The sequence below is a fragment of the Podarcis melisellensis genome (assembly GCF_964234715.1).
Source record: "Podarcis melisellensis genome assembly, chromosome: 2".
NCBI classification, from domain to species: Eukaryota; Metazoa; Chordata; class Lepidosauria; order Squamata; family Lacertidae; genus Podarcis; species Podarcis melisellensis.
The window spans coordinates 31,460,781-31,485,933 of NC_138529.1; the positions used below are offsets into that span (position 1 = coordinate 31,460,781).

Genomic DNA, 25,153 nt, shown 5'->3' on the forward strand with positions numbered 1-25,153 from the left:
TCTTTTTTCAATTTTGCAGCTCTTTAACAAAAATAATGCGTAGTAAAGTGCATGTATTAGGGGGATAACATGCATAATACTGCATATATTAGTGAAAATAACATACAAAAATAGATTATATTATGAGAAAGTGCTTCCAAAAATGTGCAAATTAGGAAAAATATGGTCTGAAATGCTGATGAATTTTCTTGAGGTACTTTTTAAAATCACAAACTGATGCAGAAATGTGGAGAAATTAAATTTGTCAGATTCCTCTATCCCTAATAAGGAGCAGCCTTACTACCTACTGTAATACCCAATCCTCCCTACTGCACTGCCCAAAGAGAGAGGGCTAAGCAAGCAGGCAGAGCCTTTCAGCGACAGAAGGCATGCTGAGCAATAAGACTAATTACTGCCTCCTCTTGCCTTGCCCCCCCTTTCTGTGTGTCTAGGGGGGGAGTATTGGACACATGGTTGCAAAAGAAGCAGACATGCTGCTTCCAATCATTTGCATTATCTTCTGTCTTTGAACATGTTAAGGAGGCCAACTGGGCCCAGCAGAGTCCCAAGGGTGACTCAAGTGATCAGAAGCACAGCCTCTGCCTTTGCATGCTTACCTTCCCCCTCCTTTAGATGGCCAAGTAGGGAGACTTGGGCTCACTGGGCCCAATTTTCACCACTCTGCATCTGAAAGGAGAGAGCAAGTTTTCAGAGATAATTGCATGTGCAAGGTAAATCACGACAAGTTGAGTCTCCCTACCTTTGCACATAACTTTGTGCAAACGTGTGTTTATGCTGTGAAATGTGTGAAATGGCCTTAGGGCACAAAAGCACAGTGCTTCAGCGGGATAACTTTGTGCACATTCAGTCACCTAGAGACGTGTTTTAGAAAGACAGAAAATGCAATTATTGGGTGTCAGGGACAACAATACTCGTCATTAGCAGACTGACATAAATTCCAAAATAATGGTAGAAAAAAAACGATGACCAAAAGGCAAGAGCAAGATCTAATGGGAAGTGTATGTGGAAGGAAATTCATAGGTGTGAAATTGATATGAAACTGCAGTATATAGAGTCAGACCATTGGTTCATCTAGCTCAGTGCCTGGCAGCAACTCTCCAGACAGGTATCTCCCAGGCCTACCTGTAGATGCCAAGACTGGCTGAACCTGGAACCTTCTGCACAGAAACCATGTGCTCTGGCAGAGAGCCACAACCCTTTGCAATTGCCTTGTTGAAAGAGCACGAAGTTGAGCAAGCACATTATATATATATATATATATATATATATATATATATATATATATATATATACTTTCGTAGATTTTCACGGGTACAGGAATGCAGGTTTTGGTGTCCTCGGGTGTCTTCCCGTGTAAAAGTTGGGGTGTCTAGGCGACGTTTCGACGAGGTCTCACTCGTCATCTTCAGGCTGGTGCTTTCGGCTTCTTGTTACTGGAACAGAGCAGGATCTCAGTGTTTGAGTTCCTATAAATACTGTTGAGGGGGTGTGGTGTATAGCCTCCAATGTTCTGGGCAGAGAGGAAGTTCCCAGGCTAGTGTGCCTTTTCTTCTTTTGTTCCTTAATTACTTGAGGGATATCTTGAGTGATTTCTTGAGTGATATCCTGAGTACCACTTAGGTGGGTCATTAGGTGTGGATTAGTTGCTAAAGTCTTTGTGTCTTGACCTCTTGAACTTTGTGAAGAGTTTTTCTGAGAAGATGGCTGTACTGCACTTAGTTGTGCTCTGGCGTTCTTTCACCAAAGTGAATATGCCCCAAACTTGGGCCTTGGCTTCCAGGGCTAAGGGCAAGGGCAAATTACAGACTAGCAAGAGCATTTGAGGAGGGTGCAGTGCAGAACCTCTGCCTGTGATTCCCAATAGTGGGGCCCCACTGGTGGTGTGTAAATCACATCAATTCCAATTCTAAGGCCTTGTACTAATGTCCCCACAATTGCAAATCAGTAGACTTTTTTTTTTTTTGCTTCACTTGATCACTTACAGCTTCATCTGAATGTTGCATATTCTGTGCATGTTCTCATTTATGACTTTTGCAGAGTGTGGCATTTATCAACAGTTCTGCTAATTCCTAATAGTCAATTAGTAGCAGGATATTGGACTTGTTCCCCTCGATGGAATTCAGGCTCTCATAAGATGCATGGTGTTGTCTCACTGTTCCAATTTATATCAAAGCTTAATGCTCATTGTTTTCCTAATTGCGCTCTTTGCCCTTGCTTGATGTTATTCCATTTTATCTTCTGTGCTGACGATCATAGCTAGAGGACGAATGAAAATGGTAAGTTGTCATGTCAGGTTTCCACTTACAAGTTTGGCTACAATAGGACCATAATTAAACTCTCCAACTTCAAATGTTCCAAAATTCCCCAGCTGTCTCATGGTGCAAGACAGGATACAGTTCACATTATTAAACAATGGCCTCAGTAGCTATTTTGACCCATGTCTAGACTGATAGATTTCATCATGTGATTAATAAACTCTAACCCACTTTAGGCAGCCAGGCATTTTGTTGACTGTTTTGCAGAGTATCTAAATTTTAAAAACCAAGAATGATGCATCTAATGAAGTGGACTGTAGCCCGAGAAATCTTATCCCAGAGCAAAGATTTGAACCCTTATCTCCCAGTTACTAGTCTACCATGCCACACTGGCTCTCCAGAACAACCTGGCTACACCTATATGGTGTCATTGTCATCTCCTGTGACCTAGCAACCTCACCAGGTCTAATGGGCACCAGCCACAACTGATTCAAGTCATCTGTGTTTGTATCTAGCAAGAGCCTTAGGATGAAGATTGTGAGGAAGTAGCAGACATCAAAATGAGGTTGTTTCAGGTGCTTTACAGCTGTCAGGTTGTACCCTGGCCTCCTGGGAAAAGCCACTTAATGACTAATCCCTTCTCTCTGCAAATACAACACCTGACTGTTATTCACTTCTGCCTGGAGGTAAGAGCACATGCAATTCAGCTGCAGTGATGGAGTATGGATAGGGATGAAGATCACAAACAGGATTCAGTTTGGGGTTCCCAGTAGGTTTATAAAAAACACTCACAGATTATCAGTTTTCTCCTGACTACCATGATGAGCCCTTGTCAGTGTTCCAATTTTTCCATGGTGTTCCTTCACTTGTATATATTTGTTCTTCTGCCTGTCATTTTGAATTATTGTAACTCTGTCTTTGGAGGTTTTGAATATTTCTGAATAATTCATTCTCTCTGCTTTCCCTGGGATGCCGCTCAGACTGCTATTAATCATACTGCATTATTTAGCTGTGAGGAACTTTGGTGATCTCTCCTCTCCCTCCCTCCAATTGTGGTTTTTCTCTACTCCACAAAGCAGCAGGACTTCTAAAAAGCTTTGATCATGAAAAAAAGGCTTCTTTATTTAGAGCAGAAATCCTATACATACTTTTCTGGGAGTAGGTCCCATTGTGTTCAATGGGACTTATTTCTATTTAGGATGGCAGTGTTAAGATCTTTCTTTCTTATTACATTTTGAGAGAATGTGTAAATCATTGATTAGGATGTGTTTTGATTCCAGGAAGTCATTTAAGGTTAAATCAAATCTGAGAAGTCTAGAATTTTCGGCACATACAGAGCAAAATCTTCCACAGGTGTGTGTGCAGAACTAAAAATGCACACATTCTTCTCAGTGTCCAAATTCTCCAGTAATTTGTCTCTCCTTAAATTTATTTCATATATTTGGACTGGAGAAATTAGTAGAGACTCACAGCAGGCCCTGATAAAGTGGAGGCAGGTGCAGAAAGGATGAAAATATGGGACATATTATGAGGGAGGCGATATTAAAGGGTGCATCGTCACATAGTGGAGAAGAAGTAAGCGAAAAGTGCAAGAGACTTATTTGCTTTTTGCTCTGAGAAAACACCACTCAGAGTTTTTTGTGACCACCTACACTATACCTTCTCCATGAAAAACCGTGAGGGCAAGAGATAATACTCTTTTCCTTAATAAAAACAAAGTTATTTGTCTCAAATTGATTGCAGGTGTCCTCTGCATGTGGTTGTGCTTTTAACTTGACACTGCTAATCTACATTCAGGGTACAAAGAGCCTGTTCTGTGTGTAGCGGCACTCCCATTCAACTGACTCCCTACAATTTCAAATTGGCTCCTGGCAGCTACTATGCACCCCATGGGAACTGAATCAGCCTTAAACCAAGGCTATAGAGATGGCAGAGAGCTCTGCCCCAGCAGGAATTCAGACTGGAAACCAGAATTCTAGGACAATGAGCAGAGTGGACTTAGGGTTTGGGCCTGGACTATTCCAGAAACTACTGTATTTTTCGCTCTATAAGACGCACCCGACCATAAGTCGCACCTAGTTTTTAGAGGAGGAAAACAAGAAACAAGAAAGCGACGCAAAGCCTCTTGAGCGAAGAGGGAGGAGCGCTCCCGCTGCGCTCAAGAGGCTTTGCATGGCTATTGCTGAAGCCAGAAGAGCAAGAGGGATTGCTGCGCACCGATCCCTCTTGCTCTTCTGGCTTCAGCGATAGCTGCGCAGCCTGCATTCGCTCCATAAGACACACACACACATTTCCCTGTACTTTTTAGGAGGGCAAAAGTGCATCTTATAGAGCGAAAAATACGGTATTTGATGAAAAGGGGACTTGACTATAATATGTATTTCCAGCACCACTGCTACATTCACGGTGCAATCCTATGCAGACTCAAAAGACTCATAAAGTTCAATGGGGCTTGCCATCTTTTGTACAGTGGTACCTTGGGTTACAGATGCTTCAGGTTACAGATGCTTCTGCTAACCCAGAAATAGTACTTCGGGTTAAGAACTTTGCTTCAGGATGAGAACAGAAATCGTGCGGCGGCGGCAGCAGGAGGCCCCATTACCTAAAGTGGTCTTCAGGTTAAGAACAGTTTCAGGTTAAGAACGGACCTCCAGAACGTATTAAGTTCTTAACCCAAGGTACCACTGTATTTCCATTGCATGAAATGAATGTTCCGTAAACTATCAACCACCACCTAGTTGTGGACTTTGGGCTCTCAAATTTCATTGGCGCCCTGCGCTACACTAAACTTTGGCACGTGCGCCCCTGCGCTTCATTCTATAGTATGGTTGTAGTGCCCAGTGTGGCCAAACCAGTTGCACTTCCCTAAAACTGCCTCTGCACCACCCCCTTTCTGTGGCTTTAGAAGTAGTTGCAAGCAAGGAGAAAGCAGGGGCCTGGCTGAACAAATCTCTGAATACTTGTAAGGTCTCAGTGTCACTTGATGGATTAATTGCTTGCTTGTTGTAACTGTCTTAAGAGGTTAATTAAACTCACAGCAGGTGTTAACATACCTCTGGCCATAGGAGGTCTTGCTTCTGTGAAGGGAGATTAATTGGATGAATGAACAATTGTAAGTCAATGGAGCGTATCCCTTCTGCTGACTTGAGGGGTTTCCTTCATTTCAGCTGTGGAAGTCATCCAAGCTGCCTTTCCTCAGCTCACATAGGCCTAGCAGGATAGGTTTATCACTTTTCTTTCCCCAATGGGACAGCCAATGTTAATTCTTTCCCCCGCTTAATAGCAAAATGGCAACCTGCAGTATTGCACTGAATGCAGTATCCCTGCAACATAAGGCACAATCACTAAAACATACCCTCCAGCCATTCTCCGATGAAAATAGGGACATCCTAAGGAAAAATGGGGCATTCCGGGATCAAATTAGAAGCCAGGATGGCTTCTCTAAATCAGGGATGCCCCTGGAAAAATAGGGAACTTGTAGGGTCTGCTAACAGCTGGAGTGACGATAGTTGTAGTATTTTAAACAGCTCGCTGGAGGTTCTTCATCAATAGCATTAACCAAACATTACAATTTCATACAATGCTAGAACTCGTGGACATCCAATGAAGCTGAATGTTGGAAGATTCAGGACAGGTAAAAGAAAGAAGTACTTCACACGGAGCAAATTCCATAGTTTAACTCTGCACTTACAGGAGGCAGTGGTGGCAACCAACCTTTAGATGTCTTTAAAAGAGGATTTGGACCAATTCATGGAGGGAGAGGGCTACTGATGGCTACTAGCTGTGATGGCAATGCTCTGCCTACACAGTTGGAGGCAGCAATGGTTCTGAATACCAGTTGCTGGAAGCCATAGAAAGGGAGAGTACTCTTGTGCTCGAATCCTGCTTGTGGGTTTTTCTCACAGGCATCTGGTTAGTCTTCTGGTCTTAATTTACAGCATAAAATATATATCAGCAAGACAACACTGATACAGGCTTGCCTACCTCCATATGATACAGCTATATTTTTGAAGAATGCATTTATAACGCAGTGATACTTAATGAAGGATGTATTTATAAACAAATGTGCATTAATGCACATTAGTTTATAAATGCGGCCTTCGTTAATGTGGTTTAACCTTTATGTTGAAACAAATATTTACTTGGAAATTATTTTTTTACTGGAACATGTGGAGTTATTTCAAAACACGGCAACTTCCCTTTCATAGTTGTAAATTGGAAGAAGAGAAATAGAAGACATTGGAAAATTAACACACTTACTTGAGCACACGAAAACCGCTATGTGAATTCTCTTCCAGTAGACATTCAGCTCACTGTTAACCTTTGGAGGACATAATGGTAGGGCTGTCCCTAAGCACACTGGTAGATGTGTGCCAATGGTAGCCAATGGTAGATACAGTTCTCTTGAAGGCCACGGGTAGTCAAAATTGGTGCTGAGGTTTCCTGCATGGATGTGCAGGCTAATGAGAAAACCACTTAGGAATCCAGCCTTTGGGTGGCCCAGTGGCACACACACAAGAGCTTTAGGTATCTTATATAGTGGGACTCAATTTGAAGTACACATTCATGGGATCATGTCTTCTGAGTCCCACATTTTGCTTAGGGCATCTATTTCTAAATAGGTTCATGTGAAATATGAGGTTTAAAGAGTTAGGCCCCCAAATACGTTATTCTAATCTTCCTCTCATACTCCCTCCAACAATATTCCAGATAACCAATTTATGTGGTGTTAACTCTTTTCAGACTTACTTTTTAGAAGAGCTTGAATAATCTTATCTACATTGTGGCAGTACAAAGCAATGAAAACACAATAAGTAATTAAACAGTTTTTTTAAAAATAATTAAAAAAACCTCTTTCATTCTCCCTGCTGTAGCTCCAGGGGGACTTTTGTTATATTATGCAATGTACGAAGTTAGTTAGCAAAAGATAATCCATTCAGGCCCTTTGAACGCTTGCCAATTATAGCACACATTGACTTTCAGCAATAATACAATAAAAGAGCAGAGGAGCTGCAGGATTACATATTTAATTTACTTTAAACACATCCAAAAGGAATGAATTTTAAAACATTTTATCCAGTTCTAAAGTAACTTAAATGTCCATGAATCTCAAATGTCAGAGCACTAGAAGGTCAAGGGCTTTAAATAAAAGGAGTCAATACAGCAAAGGGAAGCATTATGCCACACTACAAATTCATGCAAATCTAGGAAATAGGAAGTTTGGCATTTTCAAAGAGCCCATCAAAACCACAGCACAACCTATCCCTTGTTGCTAGTCACAGGCTGAATATTGTTGCCCTCTAGTGACCAGCATGTTCTTCAGCTGATTGCTCCGCTTTGTGTTTACCTCATCACCTCTATATGCAGTTCGATTCAAGAGGTGCCTTTTTTGTCAGTGCAGAAAATTATATATAACTGGAATGTTAGGATAGAAAAGAGATATACACGGAGACCCTCCCCTAGTGTAGCAGACCAAGGCTACATTCCCAAGGATACTTGCTATCACAGCTGGGAGACCAGAGGCAAATAAAGCTTTTCAGAAGTAGGTGGATGGAGGTGAAATAAGGCAGGGATGAACTCCCTTGGTCCCTGGTGTGACTCTGTTGAGCTTCTAGCTGCTTTCTGGCCAACTGCAGCAGTAGGTGGGGTTGCCATATGTCCTGATTTCCCTGGACCTATCCGGAATACTGCAGTCAGCAGCAGTGTCTGTGCGGACATTGGGGAAATGTCTGTGAAAATCTGGACATATGGCACCCCATGTCGACAGTGGCGTTTTTGCTGTTTTAAAAAATAGCTAAAAACAATATGGTAGGCTAGTACTCTAGAGGAAGCTTTCACATGGGTCAAAGTGTAAGAGAAAGGCTTCCAGATTCTGACAGCCACAGTTCCTGGCCTGACACCTCCCCAGCATTTTACAACTTATCAGAAAATAAGTTCCTTTGGGTTCAGTAGCGTTCAGTATATATCTTTAGGGTCAGCCTGTTCATAATTTAACTCTGGATGATTTGCATTCCTTTACAATTGGCCTTGGGGTGCCAACTTGAATAAAATATTGGGGGGGCAGGTAAGTCCCACCCTGCTTAATTGATCACATGTCAGCATTCTGGTTAGGCACTGAAAATATAGGGTTGCCTATAAAAACCAGTACACCCCAAAAGTTGAGCTTTTTAGGAAGCCCCTACAATTGTTGAGCCAAAAATGATTTTTCCATCGACTTAACTAAGATCCAGGACAAAGCGCCACCTTTTGGATATTCCACCAGACGTTTTTGAAATCACAGTCATGTAAAGGAAAACCTGGGCAAATGGCGGCTCTATGAAAATATTACTGTGGAGATGCCTGCCTGTTGTCAATAGGCGAGGAGTTTGAAAGTGTAGATGCTAGGAGACTGATTTCTTATAAGTGCAGAATGATTATTATGTTGCGCCAGTTCTGCAGATTGAAGTGGTGGAGTCGTCTTATAGGGCAACCCCACAAGTAAGTTGGTCCAAGCTTTGTACACTAATAGCAACACCTTGAACTTGGTTCAGTAACAAATTGGAAGCCAATGCAGGTCTTTGAGCAGAAGTTTTGTATGCTGACAGGGTCTCACTCCCATTAGCAACCATGCTGCAATATTCTGTAGTTTGTGGATTATGTGCAAGGGATCAAATGATGGCCACTAATATTTTCCATTGTTTTTGATTTACTTAATAGCTACCACCGTTTCCTCAATGTGCTCTTCTGACTTGTGGCTAGGCAGGCTACCTACCATTCACTAAAGTCCCTATTCCTTAGCCAGTTGTTCTTTCCTTCCTTCAACCAGTGACCTTTCAAACTTCCAAACTTTTAGTACCCCTTCCCCATGGGTGGGTAGCCTGTGACCCACCAATCTCATTTTATGTAGCCCCGTAAAGGTAAAGGGCCCCTGACGGTTAAGTCCAGTTGTGAACTCTGAGGTTGCGGCGCTCATCTCGCTTTACTGGCCGAGGGAGCCGGCGTACAGCTTCTGGGTCATGTGGCCAGCATGACTAAACCGCTTCTGGCAAACCAGAGCAGCGCACGGAAACGCCATTTACCTTCCCACTGGAGTGGTACCTATTTATCTACTTGCACTTTGACGTGCTTTCGGACTACTAGGTTGGCAGGAGCAGGGACCGAGCAACTGGAGCTCACCCTGTCGCAGGGATTTGAACCGCCGACCTTCTGATCGGCAAGCCCTAAGCTCAGTGGTTTAGACCATAGCACTACCCTCATTTTATGTAGCCCTCATTTTATGTAGCCCCAGATGCCTCCAAAAGCTGCCTGAATATTCAGTCCCATCAGATGTTTTGTCTTTATTTTTTCTGTGCTTTAAAAATTGCCCCCCCCCCATGTAGTTTCAGGGCAATCTGAAGGGACTGTTATTTGTTCAATAAAAATAAATGGATTGGTTTAAAACTATTTTCTGGGTTGTATGGCTTTGGGTAGACTTTTCATATCTAGGATCTAGATCTAGCATGCAGCCCCCGACAGATTATTCCTAAAAGAAGGGGGCAGAAGAAAGATTGGCCACCTCTGCCCCCACAACCTCATTCAGGTGGGGAAATTTTCTACTGCTAGATTTTTCTACTGAAAAGTTTCCATTTCTAGAAATATATTTTAATAAAAAATAAATAATACAAAGCCCACACCCACAGTAACATTAGTGTGCTTGTTTCCTTTCTGTTTTGTTTACAATACCACCTATGTCCAGGGTGCTTTACAAAGAATGGTTGGACACGTTTCTGCCCCAAGAGGCATACAGTCTAAAAGTTGACACAAGGGAATTGAAGGAAGGAGAAGGAAATGGAAGCAGAGATTAAACAGGTGAAGAATACATGGTGATTACAATGGCATGTCTTTAGTTTAGTTACAGTAGAGGTTATTGAATCTGAGAGGTTACTCCAAAGGCTAATTATGGGTACAGTCCAACCAAGACAGGACAATTGGCATGAATACAATACAACTTTGATATTAGATATGACTGGTAATTAATTTTCCCTGCTGACTGTTCCTGTGAAGCACATGTATATAAATAGCTCTTCAGATATGTGCCAAACTGTTCCGGAAAATCTACACCACTGCCTTCTCAGTCCTCATTCAACTGGGCTTTCTGCCCTTCATCCACCATACCTACCTTTTCTTCCCACTCAGTCCTGCCAACAGTACACAGACTCTTCATATCTCCAGCCAAATGGAACTTTCATTGCTGCCATAAAAGATGCATCTTTTGTTACAGTAGTTTCTGATGCATCAACTTTAGGTGTTGGAATGTTCAGGAACATCATTTTGACCTCACAAAAAAGACAGAAAAGAAAACAACAAAGACTGATGGAAGCAAGACAAGCACTGCTGGCATAGAATTACTTGATTGTCCTTTTTGCAACCCTTTCCTTCAACTCACATAAACATTCTTAATTTGTTTAAGTACTTTTATTTGATATTTGGTACTTCAAGTTGGCTACCTTGAAGACTTTTTGAGGAGAGGGGGAATAAAAATGATAAAAATGATTTTAATAAAATAAAAGATGGGATTTCACAAAAGTCTATGCCCTCTCACTTGGAAGCTAGACTCTTTGAACGCAACAGGAGATTTTGCTCTGAGTAAATATGCAGTGGCTGCACAACCAGTAATTCTCCAGCATCTGTTTCTCAAAGATTCCATAAAAATATAACATCAGCTCAACTGGTTGGTTCATAGACCTTATTGCTGCAGCTGCCAAAAGGACCTTAGCACACTTTAGATTTTTCTCTATAAAAGCCTTGAATGTGAACAAATACTGTGCCGACTTTTTTCTTTCCTCCTTTTTAAATTTTACATCCATGTAAATAAATATCAGAGAGTGTCTAAGATTAAATGGGCAGTTTACTCCTACACATCTCCCTCCGCCCCCCTGCTAGAAATCACACAGTTTTGCATCATCCTTCAGCCCCATACATTTGGGTTACCTGGAAATTAAGAAATATTGTTCAGTTATCCATGCAAGAAAAGTATTTGGTTTTTAGGAATTTGGGGAAACAGAAAAGCAACGAGTCATTAAATCAGTGGACAAAACAGCTGCAGATATAAGTGCAGTGAATAGTGAATGCAGGCGCCACAAGGCGCACTCAAATACAAGTGCGCACCAATTATGCCAAACGTGTCTTATTACAGTGAAGTGTTTCTGGAGAAAGGAAGGAGGTACGCTCTGAAGGGTTCTGTTCAAATTGCATGCAACGGTTAAGGCTTGTCTCAATCACCCACGAGGCTGTAATTATCAGAATAACGCAACCAATATTTTTGCACTTGTGGAGCACTTCAGCTTCCCCACAGAGAACTGTAATTAGCCAGCAGATGGCGCCAGAGATGGAGAGCAACCCACTCTGAAAAGGGCCAGAGAGAGACAAGATGAAGAGGGTTCCGTAGTAATAGCTTGTGCTGGTGACTGAGCTAAAAAGAAAAGGCATTTTTTAAAACAAAACAAACATGCATGACCCCAGGGAGCAGGAACTGTAGGGAAGCAGGGGGACAGAGGTCTATGGGGTCAGTCTACCAGGCTGGGGGCAATCTTGAGTGTGAAGTTGCCTGAATGTGTCGCACCTGTTGGCTCCACACACACCCTGAACAAATGATAATTTAAATTTGGAGGTGGGGGGGGGGAGTGGTAGTGTTTGTCAGAGGTGCTGGATTTATGAGATAAGAACTCTCTTGTTATTGTGTTTGTGCCCGTCGTTTAATAGACTGATATACGGTATGTCCTTCCCTCTGAGGCTTAAGCAGCCACTTCCAAAGTCCATGCCAGATTCTGAATCTGGCCATCTGCTTCCTTGTGGGAAAATGCTGAGGGCTGTACTCAGGGTAGGGGGGCAGGCGGACCACCCTCATAGCTACTACAGTATTTGCATGAGGAGAAAATACCCCACTGGAGAGCCTCGCACAATTACTGCTTTACCTGCAGTTACCGCTTCTGCTTTAACTTGCTTTGACCACTCTGAAATGTTGTGTAAGTGAATAATAATAATAATAATAATAATAATAATAATAATAATAATAATAAAAAAAAATTAGTATTTAGACTGTGCTGGAACCATGCTGTCTTTGACTTGGGGGTTGAAGCCATGAAAGCCAGAGTTGGCCTAGACAGGCAGTCCCCACACTGTCCTGTGACACCAGGGCAGGTTTATCTATCCATGCAAAATGGTGCATCTGAACAGGACTAGCATTTTGTTTTCTAGATGAACTGTATCTGCCTCTCGTCAGAACAGTTAAAATAAAAGCAAAAAAACCCTCCCCCCCCAGAACAATGCTTCAAAAGGCTTTTCATTTTTTGCAGACCTGCCTTGACACTACAATAAAAATGAAAGGCACTGTCAAACCCTCTAAGTTTCCCTATTTTCCAGGGAGGTCCCCTGATTTAGAGAAGCCGCCTTGCTTTCTGATCTGATCCTAGAATGTCCCACATTTCCTTAGAATGTCCCTATTTTCACTGGAGAAATGTTGGAGGGTATGGAGTTATCCGACCCCTGAGCTGTTTGAAGGCAATCCTGTATAGAGAAGTTTTTTAAAAAATGTTTAATGGTTTGTTATGTTCTTGTATATGTTGGAAGCTGCCTAGAGTGGCTGGGTAAACCCAGTAAGATGTGTGGGGTATAAATAGTTATGGAATGGGACGTTCCTATTTTCATCGGAGAAATGTTGGAGAGTATGCACGGTTTGAAAATACAAATTGATGAAAGGGTGGAACTGCAACAGGAAAAGTGCTGTGCAACAGCAGACAGAGGCCAGCGTAGGAGCTGTGCCATGTGAATAGCTCCAGATATCACAAACGTTTCTCAACCATTAACAGAATGTAAGCCTTGAAACACAATGGGTTTTCATACTTTACGCCAGAAAAATGCCCCTCATCCTGACTGATGGGTGTGTGTGCAAGGCAACCAGATTATCACAGGACCCTTGTACGTATATTCTCATTTGATTGTACAAAGACACAGTACACCTTCATGGCTCCCGGTTACTGGAGGCCAATCTGCTGCCCCATATACATTTTACCTGGACTGCAATTTTGGCAGCATTTTTTTTACCTCAAATGACAGCCTTATGTGGGAGAATAATGAAAGCAATTCCAATAATAAATAATAAATAGTAATAAAGCAATACATTCATTAGGAGAAGTTGACCCTGGTGTCCCATGTAGCAGCATGTCTTTCTTTTGGTTCTATGGGAAATGGCAGTTGGGGGTTTCTAGCTAGATGGATTCAGCCCTTGCTGAACTAGTTATTTTATGTTAGTGGTTAATGGAATTAAACAGCAACTCTTAACTAAGCTAGCACTGAAGATAAGCTTATACAGCACAATTCCTTCTGTACTTATGTTTCTGCCTTATACTGTATTGCCTTGCCTTTCTTTATATAATTTAGTAAAATATAATTATTATACCCTCTAGATGGCAGCAATGTAACCTACATTCTTGCTGGGAAAGGAAGATCTGCCCCCCACATACATTTGTGACATTTGGGCCTACCAATGGCTACTGAAATGGATGGTAGCGTTCAGGTGGGAAGGCCCCATATTTACCACACTTGTGGGATTGTGTTATGGCCCCCTGGTACATGGGATCACATTTACTTGGTTAGTGTGTGAAGAGGTCCTCAAGGCACAATTGAGAGGGAAAACTCACCAGGAGTGTGTAGCACTGTGTGGCTCTTGAATTACAAGGCAAATCAGGGTGATTGGGGGAAGGCTCTCGAGTTTCTGAGTTGGACTGTGCTGTTGACAAGGCATCTTGCAGTAGATCAGAGACTTCCTAAGTTCCTGAGTCACTTCCTTGGCTATCCAAAAAATATGCTCAGAGATTTTTTTTCCTTCTGAGAAATGAAACTAAGCTGATGGAAGAAACACCCTGAGTTTGAACAGGAAGGGTATAGATAGGTGGGGGGGATCTTTAATTTTGACAGACAGGTCTAGATTTTAATCACATTTCCCCAGGGTACTCCACTCCGAAGAATTTGGTGGAGAGGTTAAAAGCTGTTCGTTTTGCACACAAACTTATACTCTCTCCTATGGAAATCAGTGGAGAGATCTACCTTTTCCAGGGAGAAGAGGCTGTAGCTCTCAAAATCTATGATGTGGGGAGAAGTTGACCCCCACCAATGACCTCTGAGGCAGCAGCAGCATATTTGCTGAATTTGAGTTCATGCATGTGTGTGTGACATTTTAAAGAGCAGCTTTAAAACAGATCAGTCTGCTTCTCAAGGCTTCTGATATAGATGGAAGTCACATTGTATGTAATGTTTATCAGTTTCAGTGCAGTACTATGTGATATTGTGTGCATGCAGCTTAAAAAGAAATTATTTGCAAAGGATACGTTTTATTTGTCAAATAATTTTGTAGAGAAATATAAAAGTGTACATGTAGCTTATGATGCCATTAAAATGTGCTGATGGTTATTTTTCTAAATATGAAGAGCTATACAAGTTTAATTTTTTTCTGTTCTGTTGAACAGGGTGGTTTGTTTGTATAATTCATAGCCTTTTTTGAATCCGACCCTTCCCAGCACCCTATACTCACTTTCCTGGGAGTAAAATTGTAATCCTAATACCATTTACCTGGAAGTGAACCCTACTGAATTCAATAGGACTTGCTTTTTAGCAGACATGGTTAGGATTGTTCTGTAAACCAATGGGACTTACTTTTGAGTAGATACAGGATTATCTCTCTCTTCCCATCCAATGCTACTTTAAAAGCAATTAGGCAGTGCTTTCTTGGGTGCCATTGCTGTTGTCTGCAGATTGTGGGGACGGATGGGGCAAACATTGGTACTTACTGTGATAAGTTCCTTCTCTGCAGGGAGGAATGGGATCTGGCCTGCTCACTTGGCTGCCGTGGAGGCAAGGGGCACAGGTGCTTAGGGGGTTCAGCTGACAGTTACTTCCTGGAAACACGGGGATGCTGCCTGGAGGAGGGTCCTTCACCTGATGACCAGGGGAGATTCTTGCTCTCTAGCTGTACTGTGTCATTTTTGAACCTGTACGGTACATTGCACTGTCAGAACACCTGACACACAAACGGAGAGCCCTTAATGGTTCATCAGAAATAGACCACTTTTATTCAAGTTTTCCTCCTATGTTAACTCATCTGCACAGCCCACTAAAACCCCTGCTCCACAGATAAATATGTGGAGAGAGGCTCTGTTGAGAACTAAATTGACTCACCTTTTTCTTCTTTTATGTGATAATTGTCTGTGTCATTGCACTCTCAGTTGTCTCCCAGGTTTCCCCTCCCCTCTGTTTTCTCATTTCATGTTATTTTTCTGTTTTTAGTGTTGATTGTTACACTTGTTATTCATTCTGCATTTTGTATATGTTTATATCAATATCAATTCTTTATGAATAATAATAATAAATAATAAATGTTGTATATGTTTATATCAATATCAATTCTTTATGAATAATAATAATAAACTTTTTTTTTAAGGCCATAGCATGTTTCATCAGCCAAAGGCGCTAGGCAAGCCTCCCCGGGGAGAGCCTTCCACAAACGGGGAGCCATTGCGGAAAAGGCCTGTTCTCGTGTTGCTGTCCACCAGACAACGCACAGCAATGATTCAAACCTACATTGCAAAAAAATAAACATCCGCTCCTGCGGGTAAGTGTTCCTTTAAGTTGGCATGCAGAAAGATCAATTGAAACGTAGTGGCACAGGTTTCACCATAGCTCTGTACTCTACAAGCAACATTCTCAACCAAAATAGTTCTAATTATTATTTGCCACAGTACATTAACAAAACACCAGACAGAGATTCTGTGGGAGCTTCAGTGCATCATAGGAACCCCTTGCTGCTGACAGTAAAGAAATGTTTGGATCATTGAAGCCGATTGCCCGTGTTTTTACAAATTGATGTGGATTATTTGTAGACTGACACCGATCATGCCTAGCGTTGATAATGGATATGTGCTGTTTGCATATACAGATCAAATAACTAAGAATAAAAGAATCATGGTTCATGCCTTTTCTTTTCAAAAGCTTTTAATAGTACACATTTGTTTTTGTCATTTGTAAAGATTTACACTCATAAAAAAACATTTTAACCCAGTATTCCCCAATAGTACCATCTTTTGTTGCCCTCACCAAACACCCAATTTTAGGTCTCTATACCTGATACAGTTTAACAATATATTATCTATTAAATACAAAGTTCTAAAATAGTTACTAGGTTGTTAATGGACATTGGTACTGCAGCTACTCTAGTAATTTTTGTGAAAGATTCTATGTGGGTTATTATAGTCAGTGAGGCATTGAAGGGGAAACTGAGGCATACTTTACAATTATGAACCCCCTTTTCTGTCCAAAACCAGATTTTCTGTTGAGTGCAATTTACAGAAGCCAAAAACATTGTATCTTCTTCCAAATTATCTACAGTTTAAATAACCTGTAATCTACCTAAAAGTTATAGAAATACCATGTGCAATGTTTGCAAGTATGGAATTTACATTTTTCTTTTTCCTCCCTCAGACATGGTAGCATGTGTTTACCCTCATAATATACACTGGCAAAAGCAGAATACTCTCTTCCTACCAGTATACAGTAAATCCACAATATTAAAGTGCTGGTGTGCTTTAAAACAAACTGGATAGCATTTCTCGTTTGGGTTTACTAGGGGCAATATGCTTTAAATTAGTATGTTTTAAAATAACAACAACAACCTAAGAACTTAGAACTGCAGCATCAAAGAATAGAAAAGATCTCGTTCTAAACACACTCAGATGCACCAGAGTCCCAGTGAAGTCAATAGGAATCACATACATATAAATGGCAAATTCACACAATTGTCCCCACCCTCTAATGATTGTAACTTGCAAACATTTGAAGCACCCATTACTTGTCAGTAAGGCTGTCAATAGAGTCAGAATTTTTATCTGATCAATAATGGACTTTAAAACAGATGGTGGATTAAATGTTCATAAATTAGCATGTTACAAAAACCTCATTAGTATAGCATTTTTCTTGCAAATAAAATTAATTTGTGACATGAAATCTTAGTTAGTTGCTCTCTAAGCTAACTCAGTGGCGTAGAGTGGGGGGTGCAGGGGGGGCCCGGCCTAACCGGGCGCAACATCTTGGGGTTAGGGGGAGCAAATCCACGGGTTAGGGGGCGCAAATCCACGGGTTAGGGGGCGCAAATTACTTGCCTTGCCCCGGGTGCTGGCAACCCACGCTACGCCACTGAGCTAACCTACCCGTTTTGTTCAAATGGAATTCTGCAACCAAGTTTTTCAAATACACGTGTGTTTTTTTAACATCTGCAGAGCCCCAAGAAACTTGAGCCAGGTTGTGTGGGTCCCAGTGTGAGCTTTCATTTGCTGTTTACCTTGCTGTTAGAGCGTGTTGTGTGCATGCACGCACACACACATATGCTTAAACTGTGACTAAAATTATGCAACACAATCCCAGTGATATATATTCAGAAAGCTCATTGAATTCAGTGGGACTTACTCAGTAGAAAGTGTGCTTTAGATCATAGCCTTACTGTGTAATTCTTTACATGCCTACATGCAGGGTAAGTGTGTAAAGGATTGCAGCCTTGGTTTACTTATCGCACTGAAAAAATGATTGAAGTTTTATAACCCTCGTCAGCCATTAACAAATCAGTGGAGAAAAGAGCTATGAATGTAGCTGAATTTATTTCGCGGGTGCATGCAATCCACATCCAAATGAATTCAGCAGGGGAAAAAACCTTAATGCTTGAGATGCAGTCATTTCAATAATAGCTGCTGAAATGAATGCTAGTTGGGCAAGAGCTTGTTGCTTGTATAGTGCATCTACTATGAAATTGTCAAGCGATTGGCCTCTTTGAAATGTGTTTAGAACTGGGAGCTAAAATTAAGTTCTTAAATCCTTACCCTTGATATTGGAAAAACAGGTAAAAACATGTATCTCAAAACGTATCAGCTCTGGTCTCAAAAACTTCAGACTAAAATGCCAGAACTTAGGCCTCTTCTATTTCTAAGATGCTTGGCAGGCTTGACAATTGCTCTAGAGATTTCTACAAAAATATATATTAAAAAATCAGCATAACCATTCTACAGAATTTGCGTATTTCTCTTTAGAACCTTTTTGTTTTCTTAAAAAAAGTCAAATTATATATATATTTCAAAAAAGCCCATCCCAAAAGTATTTAAAATTCTTCGAAGATTATTGCACATGCTTTAGTACTGTAATTGGATTTTCAAAAGGGCAACTAGAAAATATTTGTATCACAAAGTAGTTTACATGCATTATTTTCCTGAATGCATTAGGTTACAGTAAGTTTTGTATTGATCTTTTTATTGAATATGATTTTATGAAGCAAATCGTTGCTTTATTGATATGCACATGGAGTTTCTGAGTGGGAAAATCCCCAAGCACTGAAAACAGAACATCTTTAAACATTTTTTTTTTTAGGATACTTGTTACAGTTCTTGAGATTTCAGTGTACATTACATTTTGCACCACATTCCCCTCTGAAATATTGCACATTATGCTCTTTGTGTGTAGTCTTTGTAGATTTGATTGCAGCCAGATCAATACTGTACATTTTAACAATTGCTGAAATTGTGTACCATCATTTTATTGACACCTCGCTATTCCATTATCAGAATCCCTTTGCCAGGGGTGGGGAACCTACAGCCCTTTGTGTTGTTGCACTCCCAACTCCCATCTTTCCTGACTAATGACATGCTGAATGGGGCTGATGGGAAATATGGTTGAACAGCATCTGGAGAGCCATAGGTCCCTCACCTCTGCTGTATGCAGATGTTTGAAGCTAAGCATAGTGAGAAGATCAAGACCATGTTCCTTTGCATGACTCACTTCTGATGTCTGTGTATTACTTTGCCATATTTACACTGTAGCCTATGCTTGCAGGTACCAATGAAAGTCACCCCTGCCTGCCATTTGTATATTCTAATATTGGGTACATAGATTGTGAGTTTGGGAACGACATGTGTTGGGCTCTATGTGTCTAGCCCCCTATGCAAACAAGTTAGATAGATGAATATGCAAATGGCAGGGTTGCCTGTCTGTGTGTGGGAGTGGGAACAGAAAAAAGGAGCATGGTCCCTGATACATTGTCCTTGCATAGCTTTGAATATCTGCATAGGGCTTTGGTGAATGAGAAAAAACCTCAAAACCAAAGCAAAGGATTAAACATATTTCCATCTTACTGTGCTCTTTTTATCCTGCCCTCCCCCCGTTAACCAGAGAAAAGTACAATGATAGACCGGTTTCTAAGAATTGCACTAATTGTGGTAATATGGTCAGTAGGTCCAAAAACCATAACTTTTAGTTGATGAATTTGTTGAATTCAAAATTTCACATTCTATTTCAAACTCAGTGGCTTGGAGAAACAAAAGCATTGGGGTGTTCAGGATATCGCACAAGCAGGGAAGATACTGAACCAAGATTCTATTGGCACAGAGAGCTCCGTAGGATACATGGGTGTTAATTCAGATATGTTGCAAAATTATGCAACCTTACAGTGATTCATACCATCACTTGGTGACAAGGTCCACATGAAATGTGCTTTTAGGTAAGGGTCCAGTATGAGCTTGTCTAATCTAGTAATCATGCTAGTTCCAGTTTTATTCTATTTTATTTTCAATATTATTTTGGAATTTCAAGTATTCAAAATCTGAGTTTCAAAATATTGTTTATCTTTCCCTTTAATCAATCTTTAAATACAGTTCCAGGTTTAGACTGAATGTTTGATCAAATGAGGACCATAGGAAGGCATGGCCTAGAATGTCTTTTAGCCTTAATTGGATTAACAACGTATACCGACACTGCAGTCCTAAATATGTTTACATTTACGCAGAGGCAGGTTAAACTGACATCAGTGGATCTCTTCCAGCAAAAACAGGAGCATGTTGTTAAAAGCAAAGCCATCTCACCACGAAGGAGAGGCTTTCTAAAGGTGGGAAGCCTGGTCTGTAGAAAAAAAGGCAGTTACCAGTGCGACAGTGTGTATATGTGTGTGAGAGTGCATGCTTGGATGCTGCAGAAGCACCACTAATTGTGCCAGTGCAACCCTTGGGATCCTTGGAAACGATACATTTAGAGTGGTACCTCTGGTTACAAACTTAATTCATTCTGGAGGTCTATTTCTAACCGTAAACCGTTCTTGACCTGAGGTACCACTTTAGCTAATGGGGCCTCCTGCTGCTGCTGTGCCGCTAGCACGCAATTTCTGTTCTCCTCCTGGGGCAAAGTTCTTAACCCAAGGTACTACTTCCAGGTTAGCGGAGTCTGTAACCCAAGGTGTTTGTAACCCAAGGTACCACTGTATTAACTCATTCTTTGTGTTCATTTTGTCTAGTTAGACCAGTGCAAAGAACTGCTTTTAGTGGTAATTCCCCCCCCCCCCAGAATTGTGAGCTGCAGTAAAACATTTTTTAAAAAATCCACCCCTTTCTTCAACCCCTTTGCACTGTTTTAACTAGCCAAAGCTGTTTGGAGGATGAGCCAGTGTGTGTGGCGGCTTCAGGATTAAGCAGTTTGGTACCATCCAGGTTCCCTTCCCGCCCAGTAGTGAAACTTACAGATAGCCTTGGACAAATCACTCTCTTTCAGCCTAACCTACTTAAGGGAGTTGTTGCAAGCACAGAATGCACGGAAGCAGCAGTGGTTAAAAACAGGTTAACAAGAGACAACATGACAGCAGAATCCATCTCTGTGTATATAAATCCTACAGAGAATGTATTATGCTTTTTACAGGCCCCATGACCACCACCTGCTAACATATTGACTGATGAACAGGGAACAGGTGCACAGGCAACAGAAAGGTAGGAGAGAAATTTTTATATATGTAAAATAACTGTATACATTAATTTCTGGAATTCTTGGTTATAAGGGCAGTTTTTCTGGTTTATTTTTGGAATCATTATCAATTTCACTACCACTATAAAGAGAGTCTCCTCCCCCCCTTTCTTAAGGAAGAGGAGCATGGCAGCAATGCTGCAGAACCTAGAATTGCAAAGCAAAACATGTCCTCAATGTAGCCAAATGCCAGTCTTGGTTTGTGCTCATATTAAGCCCACTGTGTGAATGGAAAACTGTTTGGCTTTAGCATTCAGCATGTGGATGAAGACTGGGTTCTGCTAGACCAGTTGCCTGATTTTATTTATCAAAATCAGTATACTACTGAACTGTAAATAAAACCCCGAAGCAGCTGACAATGAACAGAAAAGATCCATTAAAATCTGATGATTCCAGGTTTACATAGACCAGATGCCTGATCATTGTGCTGAGAAAATTAGTCTGGGGTTGATCCTGTTAAGACTGATGAGAGGCTAATAACAATTTAAAAGCACTCCTGATATTATCTTCCTGTTACTTCAAGAATTATTTGCATTCTTTGAATTTACAGTCGTACCTTAGAAGTTGAACGGAATCCGTTCCGGAAGTCTGTTCAACTTTCAAAACGTTTGAAAACCAAATCGCAGCTTCTGATTAGTTGCAGGAAGTTCCTGCAGCCAATCAGAACCTGTGGAAGCCCTGTTGGACGTTCCAAAAGAACATTCACAAACTGGAACACTCACTTCCGGGTTTGCGCCATTTGGGAGCCAAAACGTCTTGAGTTCCAGGGCTTTCAGGATCCAAGGTACGACTGTACTTTATGGGAGACACCTGCAAACCTCAAATAGGTTCTTATATATAGAAATGGTTCTCTCAGCCACTGAAAGAAATTGACATATTAGGTTTATTTGTAGCACTGGAACCTTTTTACTTGCCCCTATCCTTGTGCCTTTAAAAGCAACCTGACACATAGATTGTTAGCAGCTTGCTAGTGTGGAACTGTATGGCAAGAAACGCTTTACCTGCTCAGTTTAGGTCAACCTTAATTTTCAACCAGGCAAATCACTGTCAGTTGTTAGCTTAAGCCCTTTCTTGGAAGCACATTCCACTGAAACAAAGGGAACTTACTTCTGAGTAAATGTGTTTAGGATTGCAGTATAAATCTGAAAGAATTTAATTGTGCATTTAGCCACTGTATGGCTATCACTAGAGAAAGAGGGATTCTCAGGCAAGTTGTTTGTTCAAATTATGTTCCATTGCACTATAGATGTACAGTACTGAACAAGGACAAATGCAAATGATTTTCCAGACCCTTAATTTGCTGTTTATGGCAATCAGGGGTGAAATGTCTGATCCCACAGAAAATAAAAAGAAACACTGCCATTTGGCAGTGGGTAGCTGATGGCACTTTAAGGCAGGTGAAATGGATGGACTGTACAAGGTTGGATTGCTTTTGTAAGCAGTTGCTGCCACTGCTGGGTTTTGTTGTCCCACCAGAAGAAGGGGAGAATGATGAGACTTAGTAAAGCACCAGGGCCAGCCCAATACATTTTGGCACCTGAGGCGAACCACAAAGTGGTCTTCCCACCTCCTTACTAGGGAAGGCAGCGTGGGGAGTGAAGACTGACATCAGGAACAAAGGGCTGAAATAAAGATCTGCATCAGGATCTGCTGCCCCTGTTGATCTTGCCGCCCAAGGTGGTTGCCTCACCTTGCCTCATGGGTGGGCCGGCCCTGTAAAGCGCACATGATTGTCCTCTATGAGTACCAGATCATGACAACCCTGCAGCATCACAACCTTTTCTCTGCCTGTAGGTCATACTCTGCATATTTAGGAAGAGCAATGGAAGAGGACAGAGGGCCTCACCTTAGGTGTTCACGCTCAGTATGATTTTAGGGATCACCAAAGTAAGCAACAGCAAATATCTGGCACATTAGACAGTCTTGTGTATTGCTAAGAGACTGCTGAATTCTCTCTATAAGAAACCTTCTTTCAAGTCTGTCTGCTTATCCCATATGCTTTTCAGCTTGTGCACTTACTTTTCCTCTACAGTGTAATAAAAATCATTTTGGATATTATTTTATTCTTTTTTTAATGCCAATACAGTTGTAAAAAAAATATCCAAATGGCTATTTTCTACAGAAAATAGTTGAGGGGTCAGTGAGTGAAGTACATTATAATTGCAAATATTCTCATTTCTAGTTGACCATGGGACACATTTTCTCAGTAATGCACTAATGGCTACATCTTGTGCTTTGCAAAATGAAAAGAAAATAGGGGAGGATTAAATATGTATTTTTAAAGGTTAAAATATTCATTAAAAAAACCCAACACAATCTCAGGAATATTCTGAGATACATAAAACAGAAGAAAATAAACAATGTCTTTAAGCCACAAAATGTACTACATCCTGCAATACTAGGTTCAATTAATTTAATAAAATAGAATATACATATAGACTCTGAACAATGTATTGCTTTTACCCAAGCAGAACTTATGCTTAAGTAAGCGTGATATAGCTTAACCACTCTTAAAACCAGCTAGCTCTTTAAACTTTCTTTGGATTTTTTTTTTTAAGAAATCAGTGCCATTTTAGAATGGAAAGGTTTAATTTATTACACGAGGGAGAAAAGAAACATTTGGCACCAACAACAGAAAACAAACTAACTCAAGGGTCCGCATCTGTTTGATCAAAGGAAAAGCTAGGAAGAGTCAACAAGTCTTTCTTTGGGGTTGGAGTTAGTGACATACTGTCTGGAAGGGCCGAGTCCCCTGCGTCCACCGAATCCTTGGAATCCCAGGACGGGGCGCGTCTTCGCAAGCAAACATCTGCACTGGCAGGCAGTGTGGCGCTGCGTGGCCCCCTCAGTAACAAGCTCTGTTCATCAGGTGGGTCTATTGATATACACGGGGGACTCAGTTTTTTCTTCTGCCGCGTCCCTTGCAAGCCTTCCATTTCACTTAAGACCTGACTTATGAAGCCAGAAGAACTAGATGTGGAATGATGCTGAGGGCTGTTTTCCATGGAGCAAATCTCTATGGAATGTCTCCTTTGATCATCTAACCAGGATGATGGTTTTTTAAGAAGACCCTGTGTATCTACACTGTAGCACTTCTTCAGGTCCTTCAGAGTGACATTGCCACTGTTGCCTACGTTTCTCTTAGGGGTCTCGGGCTGAACCACTGAAGAGGCACTCATGGCTGAACAAGTTCCTGAAGTAAAAGAGCTATTTATTTCTGATACTTCTTGGTCCATCGGGTCTCCAGGCAGTTCTTGAAGGGAGTCTGTACAGGCACACAAATCCGGCACATGCATGGACATGTTATACTGATTGCGGGAATGTTGCTGAGTATGAACGCTCGATCGCCCCCAGCCGGCTGAGTCTCTTGCTTCTGAAGGCGTCAGAGTGACAGACAGATCCTCAGTGGATGGAGCTGACAAATTTGGATCACAGAGCTCACTCACCTCGGCATGGATGTTCTCTCGGCTTTCTGAGCTATGGGTATCTGAGGAATCATTCCTTATTGCCATCTGTACGGAAGTGCCAAGGAATTGGAGGGGAACAAACATAGAGGGAACAGGTCAGTATAGGCAATGCATAAGCAGTAAGAGATACTCCAAAGGTGACAATGGAAAACTCCAGTTTTGAATGCAATAGAACCTTTAGAACCTAAATAAATTGCAGCCACCTGGTTAAATGTACTCTGGCAGCATCAGTGCTTATCTCCCAATTTCTCTCACACCACCACCGCTCACATTATCATCTAGGCCAATGGAGTCCAGACTATACAGCTACCTCTCCAACTTATGATGTTACGCACTACTACATCCTTATTACCTACAGGTGCAAATTGTGCCGTTGTGAAACTGTCAGTCTGGGAAGGATAGCAGTGCAACATGCTGGGAACAAATATAGCTGTCTATAATTGAGCAGTAACCAAATATGACCCATCATTACAAATTAAAGGCAATGGATGATTTCAGTGTTTCTTTCCTAACTCAGATGGTGTAATGAGCAGGTATGAAAAACAACTTTTTTTCAATAGCACTTGGGGAGTCATTGATTTTATGAGCTTGTTCCTGGGT

The 25,153-nt window shown here is 41.3% G+C and overlaps 1 protein-coding gene and 2 long non-coding RNA genes across 23 annotated transcripts in view; 1 reads left to right on the forward strand and 2 right to left on the reverse strand.

Moving 5' to 3' along the window:
• Positions 1–1,878: 1,878 nt before the first annotated feature.
• Positions 1,879–11,254, reverse strand: LOC309363586. 3 transcript variants are annotated; one of them, XR_014165439.1, is made up of 4 exons: positions 10,393–11,254; positions 6,516–6,698; positions 5,309–5,465; positions 1,879–2,256 (listed from the first exon to the last, which is right to left on the reverse strand). It is a non-coding gene; the product is annotated as an uncharacterized lncRNA (long non-coding RNA). The 3 variants fall into 3 exon arrangements; XR_014165440.1 differs by lacking the exon at positions 10,393–11,254 and having other exon boundaries at positions 5,309–5,550; positions 6,516–8,514; XR_014165441.1 differs by lacking the exon at positions 10,393–11,254 and having other exon boundaries at positions 6,516–8,505.
• Positions 2,295–24,370, forward strand: LOC309363579. 7 transcript variants are annotated; one of them, XR_014165426.1, is made up of 4 exons: positions 11,822–12,238; positions 15,709–15,879; positions 20,985–21,052; positions 24,232–24,370. It is a non-coding gene; the product is annotated as an uncharacterized lncRNA (long non-coding RNA). The 7 variants fall into 7 exon arrangements; XR_014165427.1 differs by lacking the exon at positions 24,232–24,370 and adding an exon at positions 22,881–22,993; XR_014165424.1 differs by lacking the exons at positions 11,822–12,238; positions 24,232–24,370 and adding an exon at positions 2,295–2,941 and having other exon boundaries at positions 20,985–22,411.
• The window catches only part of CACNA1G (calcium voltage-gated channel subunit alpha1 G), a 319,266-nt gene continuing 317,597 nt past the window's right edge, over positions 23,485–25,153 (reverse strand). For all 13 annotated transcript variants that reach the window (XM_081899498.1, XM_081899492.1, XM_081899496.1 and 10 more), the window contains one exon: positions 23,485–24,598. In XM_081899498.1, coding sequence (XP_081755624.1) covers positions 23,735–24,598 — 864 coding nt within the window. In that variant the 3' untranslated portion in view covers positions 23,485–23,734. The remainder of the gene's footprint in view (positions 24,599–25,153) is intronic.